General features: G+C 35.7%; 1 protein-coding gene across 1 annotated transcript in view; it reads left to right on the forward strand.

The window, feature by feature from the left end:
- Nucleotides 1-15,098, forward strand: part of macrod2 (mono-ADP ribosylhydrolase 2) — a 754,657-nt gene that overhangs the window by 158,710 nt on the left and 580,849 nt on the right. The window contains exon 4 of the mRNA XM_041252938.1: nucleotides 3,833-3,862. Within this exon, the coding sequence (XP_041108872.1) occupies nucleotides 3,833-3,862 (30 nt within the window). The remainder of the gene's footprint in view (nucleotides 1-3,832; nucleotides 3,863-15,098) is intronic.

Consider the following 15,098-nt stretch of genomic DNA (forward strand, 5'->3'; position numbering starts at 1 on the left):
GAGGGGTTCTTTATCCAGATTAAAAACATGTTGTGGGTCTAAAATCATTACGGCTTTCAGAAACTTCTCTAATTAGCCAGAATGTTATGGGTTGATTACACCGTGAAACACATTTTTTTATTTTTTTTGTTCCTGGGTAGTAAGTGTTATTTCCTAATTGCTTATGCCTCAAAAGTATAGAAAATGGCTATTATTCCCCACAAACTTTGCTTTTGTGACCAGGACAGTGATATTTCAAAATATCACTATTTCCGATGGGAAAACGGGCAAATGTGTGTCTTTTCGTTCACATAGTCAGAAAAAAACAACATATGAATCCAAGTTAACATGTATTTATACTAAAGTAATACAAAAATGACTACAAAAGATTTAGAAGTGAGTAGTTTTTCAAGATTTACGATTATACTAATATTATATACTATAATATTATAATCGTAATTTACGATTATACTAATATTATATACTATAATATTATAATCGTAATTTACGATTATACTAATATTATATACTATAATATTATAATCGTAAATCTCGAAAAACTACTCACTTCACACAAAGACACACATTTGCCTGTTTTCCCATTGGAAATAGTGATATTTTGAAATAAGTCATGAAAAACGTAGGGCCCTAGTTATTTGATAATATTCTTATGCTGTTGCCAAAAATAGTAAATGCATTAGATATTTTTTTTAATCAGTCTTATTTAATGTGTTATGCATTTTTTGTTTACTGTATATCGTGTATTAAGCATTTATCTGTATTTCTTGTTACTGCATCTTGTAAAGCACTTTGTTGATTGATTGATTAAAAGCATAAATAACATGTGTATAGATTATATGTAATCCCTTATAACAACAGATCCTTAAACCAAAGCATTACTGAAATTGTCAAAGAACTAAAAATATCAACATAAGAAAAGGCCTCTGATAATTCTTCAAATGCTAATATAGGAGGAAATAAAATTGATTTTAAAACCTTGGATAACACTCGTCTTTCTGTTTGAGAAAATGTTATTCTCTTGAGTCCCTGCAGGAAAGGAGTTGGCTGAACATAAAGGAGTATCTCTTTCGTCTCGTATCTTGAAACTAGCCCTCCACCAGATGCACAGGGTATTATTTGTATTCAGTTTATACAAACGAAAGAAACAGTGTCCAATACCAAGAGAAGCTTTTTAATAAACAACTCTAAAGTTAACAATTTTGGTCTGTGTGCAGAGTTACTTGGAATATAGAGTGTGCTGTAAGTGCTCACTGTGCATGCTTGATTGTTACTGCAACACCTGTACTGCTAAGCCTCGAAGCACAGTGGAAAGGTTGGTTCACGTGAAGAACAGATTTACAGTTCTGGATGTGAATCCTTGGGTTGCCTGTAAACTGTGCCCCATAGGTGGCTAAAGTTTTTCGTTTTTTATTCTTTTTCCTTTGAAAAGATAAAAACAGAAACTCAATACTTTTTTTTTTTTTTTTTTTGCCTTAATGCCCCCCCCCACCCTTGAGATCTGGTCTTGATAAAGGGCTACATCTTTCTTCACTGCTCTGTAGGTAACATAGTTTTATAACGAACAAGCAGCTCTGTAAGAGACAAAAGATAAAAGGAAATGAAGTCATATGTACAACAAAGGGAAAAAAAAACACATGTTATTCTCTTCACAGCCGACACGTTTTCTTAAATTCCTGCTGAGAACAGATTCACAAACTTAGTGTTTCATTGTAGCTGAGACACTGAGGGGGCCGGGAATTATTGATGTAAAAGTTTAGAAAAACAGAGGAACAGAAGAGAAATAATACTGTAAAGAGCTTTTCTGTTTTTAAGATTGTACAAGTGAATATGAACTGTAAACGCCTTGTCAGGATCTACATACGTAGACTATAACACTATAAAGACCACAATTGGTCGGTCCTTTTCTGATATTTATAAGGCCAGTTCTTTATTAAGACCATTTTACTCAATGCCTTTGGAGTTTGTAACATAGGGATTGTACTGTACTTTTAGTTTTAAGTCTTAGGTAGGTAGGTTTAGGTTTGAAAACTAAAATGGATGCATTAAGTGCTTAATGAACTTTTTGTAATGTCAAGCAATTAAACCTTGTAGTTGTATTTCTTCAGGAAAGGGGTGACATTAAAATGAAGTCAGGACAATTAAAATGATGATCAACAATTTCTTAATTTGTCCTTTGATCTCTTGCTTTCTGTCGCACACACACGAGAATAAGTCTTAATACATTATTTGGATGTTGATGAGTTCACTCAAAGAGGAAAAACAATAGTAGATTCACTATATTGAAACAATTTTGTAGGCAGCAATTTCTGTCAAACTTGAACATCTTAGTTTTTGTTGAGTTTTAAACATGACAATTTACTCCTATAGTGACAACTGCAGTTAAATCTAAGTTTTGTAACAGAATACTCCTTTACAGACTACTGGCCTCAAAGGTTTTTCTTCATAACATCATCATTTGAATAGTGTGTGTTTTGTATAAACTGCACACTTTTTTTTCTGTCATCAGCTGGTGGTTTTCAGGTCATTACTGTTTTTTGTAAACATAGCAACTTGCCTCTCTGAAATTAATATTCAAAATACACTTGCATACACAGGGCTGTTTTGTCAACCCAAACAATTGGTTAAAATTCAAAGGCTTGAATTCGGAACTCCAGCTAAAGTTTTGCAGGCTTTTCTTCTGTATCAATTTTGGTGTATGTGGGAACCTAATAAAAACTGAAATTCTTGGGTGTGTTGTGATATAAATGAGTTAATTGTCAGAGAGCCTTTATTAGATGCCAGGTGCTTTGAACTTTCTGTGTTGGTGTGGTAGGGTGGAAGTCCAGCCGGCATAATGTGTGGGTGTGTGGGGAATATTGGGTTGGGTTAAATTCCTCCCTGCCAGAACACACGTGGGAATGTGGCCACAGGTGTATAAAAAGGGGAAAACCTGTTTGGGGTTGGTAAGTTGGTAAATTTTGAAATGTTGTTGACCTGGCACTGCATTACAACACACAAACCACATTTACTGTTACATTTAAATGATTGGTCTCATTTAAATCCCTTTTGATCTTCCTCCACAGAGTGACAGTATTTTGCTGTTAATGAAGGGGTTGGCTGCAAAGTATACTTGTGTAATGATTTTTAATATTTTGATAAAATATTAGCATTCATTTTGGTTCGTAATTAAGCTGCCTCTGTGGGTTGAACAAAATATTGACGTGGCAGCTGCGGCTGAGAGATACCATTGTGCCTGAGACCTGTAAACAATACAACAATTTTAGTAATTTGAAAGAATAGTAAAACAAATATATATAATTGTCTACATTTTTCAATAAATGAAAGCCCTGCCAGGGAAGCTTAAAATGTTAACCTATTAGAGCCAGCTGTAAGAAGGAACATGTTACATAGGCAAATAAATAAAGTAAAATAAAAAGGTTGTGTATAGCAGGATTTAAGCATCCAGTCTTCTGATCTAAAGGCAGTGCAAACTCTTTGACTTCAGTGTCTATTTTTAATTTTAAACAATTACATTATGATACAGTATGTGTCACCACAGTATACATTTTGGTAGGGCAAGGTACTACAATGGAAGCTTGTGCTTCCTAGGAATGCGTTTTGATGTTTGTGATAACTGATTATCATTTGGCATCCCAGGGAATCCTATTCATAACTGAACTATGTCAGTAAAGGATTACCACTGTTTTCCATGGTTTTCAAGCAAGAGCACAAGAGACTTTAATTAGCTGCTGTAGTTGTGTTTTTCAGACAGCTACATTTGTGTATGGCTAAAATATAAAATAAACAACTACATTAGTGCTTACTTGTGTTTTTTCTTCTTGTTTTTCTACAGCAAATGCAAGTCTTCTGGGAGGTGGAGGAGGTGAGTCAATATCTGCCTTTTATACTGTTTTTCTGTATGGTTTGTTTAGAATATGTTACTCTGAACATACATACACAGTGTGTGCATGAACGTGTTATATAGGCACATAACAGATATTTCACATAAATATTTGAGTAAAAACAGCAAACTGCATTGGTAATCTCATTAACTACCAGTCATTTTCATAAAACATGTATTGTGAACAAGCTGGTATACTGTACATATATATTTCAATCAGTAAGCATGTGTGTGTTTTGGCACTTTATGGAAATAAAGTTGGGTATTACTATCCTGTACTAAATGGATGGTTAAAACAGAAGAATTATCATACATATCATGTTCCACTGACAGTGTTGAAAAAATGACTAAGTTTGGAGAACTTGGCTTGTCCAGTTCATTTTATAATGATAATCTGTGCACAACCCCGTAGGCTAACAGCTGAATAACAAGCAGACTGCCACCTATATTTCACCATCAAAACACAAATAATGTCTTCAAATTCTTTGACAGCGGAGAGGCCTATAAGATTGCTAGCTAGTTGTTTATCAGAAAAAAGGCTACTTTCAAATGTTTTGGAGGTTAGTGATAGGACACAGTGAGGAGGCACAATCCTTCGTAATTTCCCCTTTCATGGTGCCTTTCCTTTTAACCTTTCAGATGCAAAAGCATCTGGTCTCATGTGCCTCTTACAGGAGGTCCCCGGTATGCAACAACATCATCAAGTGGATTAACTTTATTTGCAGATTTAGTGGGAATGTTTTCCCAAATTCCTGGGGTAACATGATAGCAGAAGTTTCTCAATAATGAGATACCAAACAGAACCTTAAATCCAACTGGATGTTCTCATGTATAGCGAATCTGACTTAGATTTTATTTTCTTTCCTGTCTTAACTACGAACCTCTGCGCAATTTTAGATTTGATCAATTTGTCTTAATGCCAACCCTTGAACTGCTTACCTTATCATGTAGTGAAGTCAGATTTCCATGCGTTTCAAAGTGATGTGCCAGATGTGTTTTTGAAGGCTGATAACAAACAAAAATGTCTGCTTTTTAAATGGATCACACTACTAAACAACTTATCAGCAGTATTCAAATTTGTACATGTACTGAATTTTACGAACATAGAGGCATTATCAAATAAATTATCTTGTGTGGCAAATAGAAAATAAAACACATTTGATTCAAACAGGAAAACCCAGAAACAGGTCAATTGTTACACTCTTTAAGAACATGAACTTGCTAGACCATAGCCAGCCTCGTCCAATTTTGGGGTGATATTGCTATCCATTTCTAATCACAAGAACCTCAAGATGTTGTGATTAGGTTCTGCAGACTTAACAAAGCATCAGATCAGATAAGAAGAACCTCAGCCTTAAGTCTGCAGAACCTAAACTACTCATTGTGAAGACTATGCTCTTGATTTTTTATCTTTGAAGCAACATCATATGATCCCTTTGGGCTGTATAGAGTGGCAACTGTTTGAGTTCAAATATCTGTTTAGTAAAATAGAGTAGGGACCAAGGTGTACACTTTTTCTTTTTTTGTTAAACACAAAAAACAAAATTGACAGGTTTTTGGTGAATGACTAAAATAAATTTTGATGTGGCCACCCGTATTCATGACTGTCCACATAGTCATCACTGGGTCAGCTATTACCACAGACATTGTTACCTCTGTACTACAAGTACGAAAATCCAGAGTTGCCACCTGTTGGCACCAGCTTCCATTCATAATAATGTATTCATGTAGTTTGTTTTTACTTACAAGAACATCCAGGTATATCAAATTATGCTCTTACCAGCTAAGGTTTTCAGTCATTGAGTAATTTACTCTCCAATTTAGAAACTACGTGAGATAAAATATATTTTGGGTGAGTAAAATGCAACATTACCTTTGAACTGTAATGTTACTTTGAACTACTGTACATAAACTTGGTCTTACAATAAAAAATCCCCTTTCCTTATTTACCATGTCACATTTAGTCTTGCCTTAAGAATAATAGCATTGTCTGGGAAGTTGCTCCTCTCTGTGGTTAGCTACTGCATTCGCCGAGTCTCCTCTCACTACTTTATTATTTTGTATTTATTTATATGTTTATTTAACCAGGAGATTTACCCAATGAGACGTCCTATTTCTTCAGTATATCTCTATTTGTTAATGTGGACCAAGGAAAAATATTGGCAGGATGTTATAAGCAATTCCTGAATACAATCTTTATAACTGGAGAAGTAAATATTATCAAATTCCTTCTTTATACTATGATGGAAACAGTTCCAGGTCTTCGGGAGTTGGCATGCAAAAGATAATTCTACCAAATGTGTTTGAACCTTGGAACAGCCACATTAACAGAATCCTGAGAGCAAAAACTGTAACCAATGCATCCTTTCTACCAGTGCACTCAAATAAGAAGGTACCAAGCCTTTAAAAACCACAAAACAATACCAATGAAAAAGCCTCTGATTTGTAAGTGACAGCCAGCCTAGTTTTATATACATATGACAATGATGTGCCAAATGGGAGCACTAGAACAAATCTGCAGGAAGAATTATACAATACATCTAGGTCTGTGTTTTATGTTAGATTTCAAAATGTTACTTTTTTCAGTTTTTCATTAAGTATATGGAAAACTACAAAGTGGTATGTAATTCAGTATGTAAAGGTAACATTATTCAGCAGGTTTCATTTGACTTTATGAAGCAAAATTAGTTAATTCTATAGGGTGATGCAAAACTTTTGGGCATAGCTGTACTACATTGTGGTAAAAATGGTTGGATATGTTTTGCTACTTGTTTAGGGTCTACAAAGAGCAGGAGTATTGTATTTGCGAAGGGCAGGAGTATTGTATTTGCGAAGGGCGGGAGTATTGTATTTGCGAAGGGCGGGAGTATTGTATTTGCGGAGGGCGGGAGTATTGTATTTGCGGAGGGTGGGAGTATTGTATTTGCGGAGGGCGGGAGTATTGTATTTGCGGAGGGCGGGAGTATTGTATTTGCGGAGGGCGGGAGTATTGTATTTGCGGGGGGTGGGAGTATTGTATTTGCGGAGGGCGGGAGTATTGTATTTGCGGAGGGCGGGAGTATTGTATTTGCGGGGGGCGGGAGTATTGTATTTGCGGAGGGCGGGAGTATTGTATTGTTGTATGTATTGTAAGTATTGTATCCTGTGAATACTTACTGACTAGCTTTGCACATGACGTATTGATGTATTCAGCGCTCATGCTCCTAAACTTCAGAATTGCCGCAAAGGCATCACAGATAGCCGTAGTGGACTGAAATCAACTGCTTAACTGACTGATGATGTTGTCTATTGCCACATAATATACTGTATTGTGAAACGTAGTCTCTGTACTTTAACTTGTAACATCGTTTGCAGTTTTGTCATGAAATCGCTTGCACTTTCTTGCCGGTTTAATTCCTAACTAAATACAGGGGTTATGTCCATTTGACTTGCCACTATTTTAGCCTCTGAAGGAATGGCATTCCACTTGTTTCTCAGAAACGTCATCTCCTTTTGTAGAGCGTTTATGTTGGCTGCTTCTGTGTCTAACGAAATCCCCAGAATGAAGAAGCAAGTTTCTCTCTTCAAAAATCTGTAGAACTTTAACCTAGAACGTGGCAAGCACAATTGCAGTGAAAGACTTGAAGTAGCTTTTCAGACCTTTTACTTCAGACATACCTTCATTAGACAGTTTGCTAGATTCAGTGATGCTGTCTAGACTTGCAATGATGCTGGAAAGGCGTTTTGCAACAGGGCGAATTGTTTCGATTCGAGCACTCCAAAAGGTTTCGCTCAAACGATGTAGAGAGCAACTTGTTTTTTTCTTTTAAAACAGCCAATCTTTCTGGACTGCCACTGAAAAGAACATATAGATGATTTAAACAGCCAAAAAAAGTGGTTATTTCGGGGCACGTTTCAACAGCATGCACTCCAGCAAGATTCAGTGAATGAGAAGCTCAAGGAGAGTATGTAGCAAGTGGGTTTTTTTCACTGATACGAGCTTGTACACCCCTTACTTTTCTGAACATATTGGATCCGTTGCCAAAACCTTGTCCTCTGCAATCAGCGATGTCAGTGTCATGTTTTTGCAATACTTGTAGCAGCATTTCTGCAATTTCCTGCCCACTCTTTATTGAAAAATCAATAAACTGAATAAAACGTTTGTTAATTTTCCATTCTGTGGCTTCTTTATTATTATGCACATATCTTAGGATAAGTACATTTTGTTCTGTATGGGAGATGTCTGAAGTAGCGTCACATATCGCAGAAAAATAAATAGATTGACTCCTCTCTATCAGAATCCTATTCAAAACATGCTGACCACATAATTCAATAAATTCATTCTGACTTTCCCAGGATAGATAGTGAGCTTGCATTTTTTCTCCCTTTTCTGTTTTATCTTTTGTAAGTGATGATGCATAAAGGGGTCATAGTGCGATATTAGTTCAAGTACACCCAAGAAATTGCCATTGTGAACATCGTTAATTGTGAAACTGCTTCCTCAAAATGACAAATTTCTAGATGGTAGAAACAATGTTACATCCAAAAGTCTCTAGTAAAGCTCTGTTCTTTTCTACCTGTGATGGTATTTTCTTCTGAAGCTGGCTATCAATCCCTTTACCTTGCAAAGCCTGCTTCAAGTTTCTCCATTTCCAGTAACAATGCTGGTGCTGCCCACTCTTCTCGTGCTCTAGAAGTTTGTCGTTTAATTTGCGCCACTTTCCACTTGCTGCATTGAACCCTTCTTTTCTGCACAGTGCGCTAGACGATTTTTTCTCCAGCTCATTAGAAAACAGCAAACAAGGGATGCAAAAAGGCTCGGGCCCGGGACCAGGACAACTGTCAGGGTTGTCTCTCCCTGACGGTGGCCCTGGTTGATGTCCTGATTGACTTGCTGCTTCTGTTTCACCTTCTTCATCATTAAGAGCACTAGATACTACTTTTAACTTGCATTTTGTTCTTGCACTTGTCTCGGAACTAGGTAGCTTCCAATGTTTCAGTTTCGTGTTGTGCTGTTCATTCCTGCTAATTTAACAGAATGTTCTCATAATTAGGATGTAGTGGCTTAAGACTAAAAAGCAAATCGCTAAGGAAAGTAAACACCCAAAAGTTCAAGACATACTTATAAGAGTATCGCGGTAATCGAGAAAGAGCTTATGCTTGCGTTGGTTTCAGGATGCAAAGACACAGGCACTGAAATTTGCAAAGTATTTAAAACATTTTGTGTGATCTGAGACAGGCAAACAATCATTACTTATCAAAATAATTTGTTTTGTAAATGCATTATCTAAATGAGTGTTATTAAATTACATACTTCCTTTTGTTCATATAACATTTCTGAATTTTACAGTGTATGTAAGAAGTACATAATTACAGGAAAGCATGTCAGAGACAAATAGAAAATTCATAACTTATGGGCCCACTTTTAAGGTATCACCAGTGTTAAGAGGCCACTATTAGACTGTCCCTTGAGTGGTCTCTTAATACAGGTTTGAGTGTGTGTCCATATATATATATATATATATATATATATATACATATATATATATATATATATATATATATATATATATATTATATATATATATATATATATATATATATATATATATATATATATATATATATATATATATATATATATATATATATATATATATATATATATATATATATATATATATATATATATACACTGTAATAAACCAATAAGACTGAGAAAAGTTCATTATGAAATGAAGAGATTTATTTTTCTAAACCTACTTAATATTTTCATCATTATCTCATTATCTCTTTCTGAGAAGAGGAATAAAACATTACTTGGGGAACCATCACCCTAAATGAAGAGAGAAAGCATGTAAATTATGACAACTTATTGACATTGACAAGGAGTGGTGCTGGCCTTAGAACCGTGGCCTTTAGCGAACCAGCAAGAACTGTCAAGTATTTACTTTTTTCTGTCAGCGGCACTCTGATACTATCAAGGCTTCCTATTTCCATATTACTTTTCTCTAGAATTGCTTAGAGACTTAAGGCCCAATAGGTGAAAATGTAATATTGAATCTGTAAAGCTGTGATGGAAGCACTGTGTAGTTTTTTTTGCTGGCCTCATGAGTGAAGAAAGAGTGGAACATTGTCAGGTTGAGAGAGAGAGAGAGAGAGATAGAGAGAGAGAGATTTTTAGTAAAAAACAGCAAGGCCCATGTTGACCTTGTTTTATAACCCCCTCCAAGAGCTTTTTCAGTAACACCATGGCTGTTTAACTACAACTTGTAGATACATTTTAAGGGGTGTCTGTGTATTGGAGGCTGTGAGGTCCTTTTTGAAACAGGGTGCAAGAACTACTGTGTACAAGTGAATTGAATTGGTTTAACCTGATTCAATTCACAAAAAGGTTATGTTTGCTTCCTTTCAGCTTGTGCTGAATAACATTTATTTCAGTGCTGTACGGTTGAAACAAGCATAAAGATTGACACACATTACTTCTAATTGCACTGAGAAACGATGCCCTGCCAACAAATTAGGAACAGTTTGTTTGAATTTGTCTGAGGCTGTGCATCATCATTAAAATACACAAAAGTATTGTCTTGGAGTGAATGTTGACTATAATATAATTTACTCAATATTATTTATTAAATGTAAATTAAGTTTTTTGGTAGAATTTTTTTTATTTCATATTTCCTGCACTTCATGTAGTATCTTCAAAATACATGTACACAATGCCTTCTGCTATTACATTTATATTAGTAAAGTAATCCGCTACTGTGGTGGGACCAGAGTAAGGATGGATATGTAAAAAGTCAGATTAATGAATCCTGTATAAAATACCATTCTGCGCAGCTGTAACAATTACTGTGTTCACACAATTATTGTTTTGATTTTCAGCTTTTAGTAGGGAGTGGCCCTAAATCCCTTTTTTAGCGCTTTGTGATGGTTGTCCACTATGAAAGGTGCTATATAAAATAAATGTTGATTGATTGATTGTTTGGAAATATACAGGGTATTAATACCTGTGACAGAGTAGCCGTGTGGGTGTGTGCATTCACTGCTGAGTGACAGGCAGGAGTTAGAGACGGATGTTGAAGTTATATATGAACAGCTCATGAGACACTGTCAGCAATGGCAGCGCATGGAGCATATACAACACAGTGTACGAAAATTGTGGTAAGATCTACAATATCTGAATTAATCTTTCTCTGTTCAGTAATAAAGTAACGTTGCTGAAGATGTTGATCATGGCAGATAAACAGTTAGGGCTGATATGTGACGGGCGGATTACTGTATGTATTTATGTTAAGTTTTCTAAATAAAGACTGTTGCCAATGAATCACATTATTCCAGTATATCAGGATGCTGCTCAAGGTATGTGACATTTTCAATATATTTCAGATTAAAGGCAGGAAAATTCAAACAAGGTCCAATTGATGTCTAGCTTACAAGGGTTCAGCCTGTAACAGCAGCCTAACACATGACACTCCACTTGCCTGTTAAAACTGTGCATAGTGATAGACTAACAATTCTGTCCTGCCGTTGGCAGCAGTAAGTTTTAATTGCTTTGTGGGGCAAAGTTGTACTAGAAATAATACTTTCCCACTTGTTAAACGGTAGCTTCTATTTGCCTTGGGTTAATACATGCAATTATTTTACTGCACTTTAGTGTGTTCTTAAATAAAATAAACTGCCTTATCCTAATGAAAAAGCTGGTTTTTAATGTAGTTTTTAAAGTGACATGCATTGTGAAATCTGAAATCTACAGCAGGCTTATTTGTCTTGTGACTGTCTCCTTTCAGTGTTTGTGTTCTGCACATTTCAGAAAATTACAAGTGAAGACAGCAGTTGGCACGTCAGCATGGTACCAACAAGTTCCTAGGTTTGTTGCAGCTGTTAAATGTCTTATTTACTAAACTGGCAGCCAACTATTTTGGTAGTACCTTTTGGGTAATTTGGGTTTCCATGTAGTTTTCCTTTAGGGAGAGAAATTCTCCATCCAAATTCAAATGACCTAATTAATATTCAAGTACAGAGGGTACATTTAAATGTTTATGGCTGCGGTCCAATTTGGCCTGGCAAGACTTTTGATATCATGCAGCTTTCTTAATCTGGGTTTAAACAAGAAGCCTGCCTCATTTGGTCACCAGTAAAAAAAAAAACAATACAAAAGCAAGGGAAACAACTCACATGGTTATACAATGTAGGTTACACAAATATCCCCCTCCAAAAAAAATATTTAACAACTTTCCATAAGAAGGTGCAGTGTACTGTCCATGTATTATTTGCCAAACATGTTTTGACTGCATATTAATTTATTATAACCCTATTATACGTGTACATATATAATACAGTAATCCGTTGCACATACGACTGTGGTGGGACCAGGGCGGATATGCAAAAAGGCGGATAAATGAATCCTGTTTTAAATACCATTAAGCACAGCTGTAACAATTACTACATTCACACAATTATTGTTTTACGGTTCAGCTTTTATTAGGGAGCTCCCCTAAATCTCTTGTTTAGAAAGATACAGGGTATTAATGCTTGTGACAGAGTAGCCGTCTGCCATGTGAGTGATTGCATTCGCTGCTGAGTGACAGGCAGGAGATCAAGACAGAGGCTGAAGTTGATACACCCCGCATGCGGACAGAATTTATCTACATATCAACACACTGAACAGCTCACGTGACACTACCAGAAGTGGCAGCGTAAGGAGCACATACAACACATTGTACAAAAACTTTGGTAGCATCTACAGCCTCTGAACTAATCTTCTCTGTTCAATAATAAAGTTGCTGAAGAGGTTGATCAGGACGGATATGTGACAGGTGGATACGTGACGGATTACTGTATATACAAGTTTTCCTACAGAACCATAGCTTCAGCCATTCTGATCCTTATAGTAGTCTACGAACGGAGCTAAAGTCCAGCTCTTAGGTTAATGATATAAAAGTTATCCAGTCAAAATGTGTAGTACAGTACATTTTCAAAATACTGGTAGTAAATGTACAATAGGCTACGCTACTCGGCCACTGTTCCCACCACATAATATTCTTATAATAATAATAATAATAATAATAAGTAGGTCAATCTGAATTCCGCAGGGACAGTACAAGGCGCTTGTCAGAAGAATATGTTCTATATTAAATGTTTTTATTGGGGATCCAGTTTACCGGTAGTCCATACAAGTTCAACAAATGCTAATCCACCCGGGCATTTTTATAACTTTCTGGAACTTCGTTCTGCAAGTCTTTCAGCAAGCTGATGTTAAGCCCCGTATTTTTATTTATTTTTTTTTTTTAAACCAATTCGCGGAACCGACATTTTCTTGTTCACGTTTTCATTTTTCTAAAACAAATGAATTTGGTTTAAGAGATTTACTTCAACTCAAAAGGTGGTCACTCAAGCCTGGTGCTGTCGGTAGCCTGCAGCAATAATAAAGAAAACTAAATACTGAATGAGGTCTCTAAACCCCTTGTACTGTATGCTTATTTTTTTCCTATTTGGTAAAGAAGCTTGCCAGGGCTACTTCCAGCAGATTTCAGTTGTTAATAAAGAATTGCTTGGTACAGCCTTTACTTATACTGGAAAGTTGCGCAAGGTTACATCACAAGCAGTATGTTCATTGTTGAAGTCTCGTGACGTTAAGGTATGGCTTTTGGGCATGTTTACGTGCAAAACATCTTTGTTTTAGGTCAAATTTTCACTGGTTTTTACAGTGACAAGGCGATTTGCCCACTTCCTAAAGCGTGAGGAACATGTGTGATATATGTGTGTTACGCCACATTCTCATGACAACGGGGTTTCTAAACTGCATGGAAACCCAGCCATGATGACATGAACTTTGTTTAAAAAAATAAAACAAAAGTTAGCCTGTGGAGATTTTTAGTGTGACATATTGAATTTGTTTGGTTGTAATGCCCTTGAATTAATTATTATTATTATTTTTTTTTAAATAAACTCTTTCAAGTTTGGCACCCTGATTGCTACATTTATCTTTTAAATTGTCCTTTTCCGTTTCACTTAATCTTCCTCACACGTAAACTTAAGTCTCTAAGCAATACAGAAATGAAATATAAGCTTCAAGAGCTTCAACTGAGCCACACTTTCAATATAATACATGTTTCATTCTGAAAGGCATTATTCAAAGCCAATCTATGGGGTGTCATTAGCATATCTGTTATGAGAATCATTAAACATAAAAATTGTCTTTAGTGGGGGGAAAAAAAAAAACCCAATTCCCAGTCTCCTCCAACCTACTTTCGAAATGACAAAGCAGCAATTAAATTCAAACAGCAAAGTGTGACATTGTCATTCACTACACACCATCTATTATGTTCAGGTCTGTTTAGTCACAAAACGGACAGCTATTAATTCTTGCGTTTTATTTTATGGAGTCTTTTTTATGTGTCTGTGAGATTTATGTTTTTTATTACTGTCATTTAGAAGCAAGTTACAGCTAATTAGAAATTCGCAAAATTTTGGCTTCTGTTTTCTCGGGCTGTTGGTATTTTTTGGTATTAGATGGTCATCGGTATAGACATCATTCACTTTGATTGTCTCTGGCAACATTTTTTTATTGTCTCAACTAATGACCTGTTATGGAAAATATTTTGTTAGAAATACTATTTTGTAAGTATGTAGCAGTTTAGAAACTATAATTTAACAAAAATGGAAAAAACCTGTATGGTTGCTTAAGTTGCCTCTATCATTGGCTTGTATTGAAGTTACAAAATATTAATTAAAGTGGATGGTAAAAACAGGAGACATAATTTGAGTGACCTTTTCTTTTACTATTAGTTATTAAGGTACAGTAAAATGAAAATGCGCCTTATAGCCTTGAAATGACATTGATGATTTGAAAATTGTCAAAGATAATGAGTGTGAGATTTTTCACTGTTACTCATGCGTGGTACAAAAGGCATTAATCATGTTGTCGGTTTGAACTGCCAGGGGTTGCTAATAGCCTAATTACTAAGCCTTGATTAGTCACTTAGTCTAACACTGGTAACAATGGGGAGGGAGGGGGTGTGGGGATGGGGTAATCTTAATGGTGCTTAGTCACAGAAACCCTTCAGTGCTGGACAGCCATTGACAGCAACGTGATCCTATCCATGATTAAGGCCATTCTCATTTTTTTAGCCAGACACTATACCATTTTATAACATTAAAGCAACAAACGTTATTCAACTCCCACTTGTAACGAACAAATTACAGCATGTCTTCAGAACTCATTGTAAATCTGCTA

The sequence above is a fragment of the Polyodon spathula genome, chromosome 6 (assembly GCF_017654505.1).
Source record: "Polyodon spathula isolate WHYD16114869_AA chromosome 6, ASM1765450v1, whole genome shotgun sequence".
Taxonomy (NCBI): Eukaryota; Metazoa; Chordata; class Actinopteri; order Acipenseriformes; family Polyodontidae; genus Polyodon; species Polyodon spathula.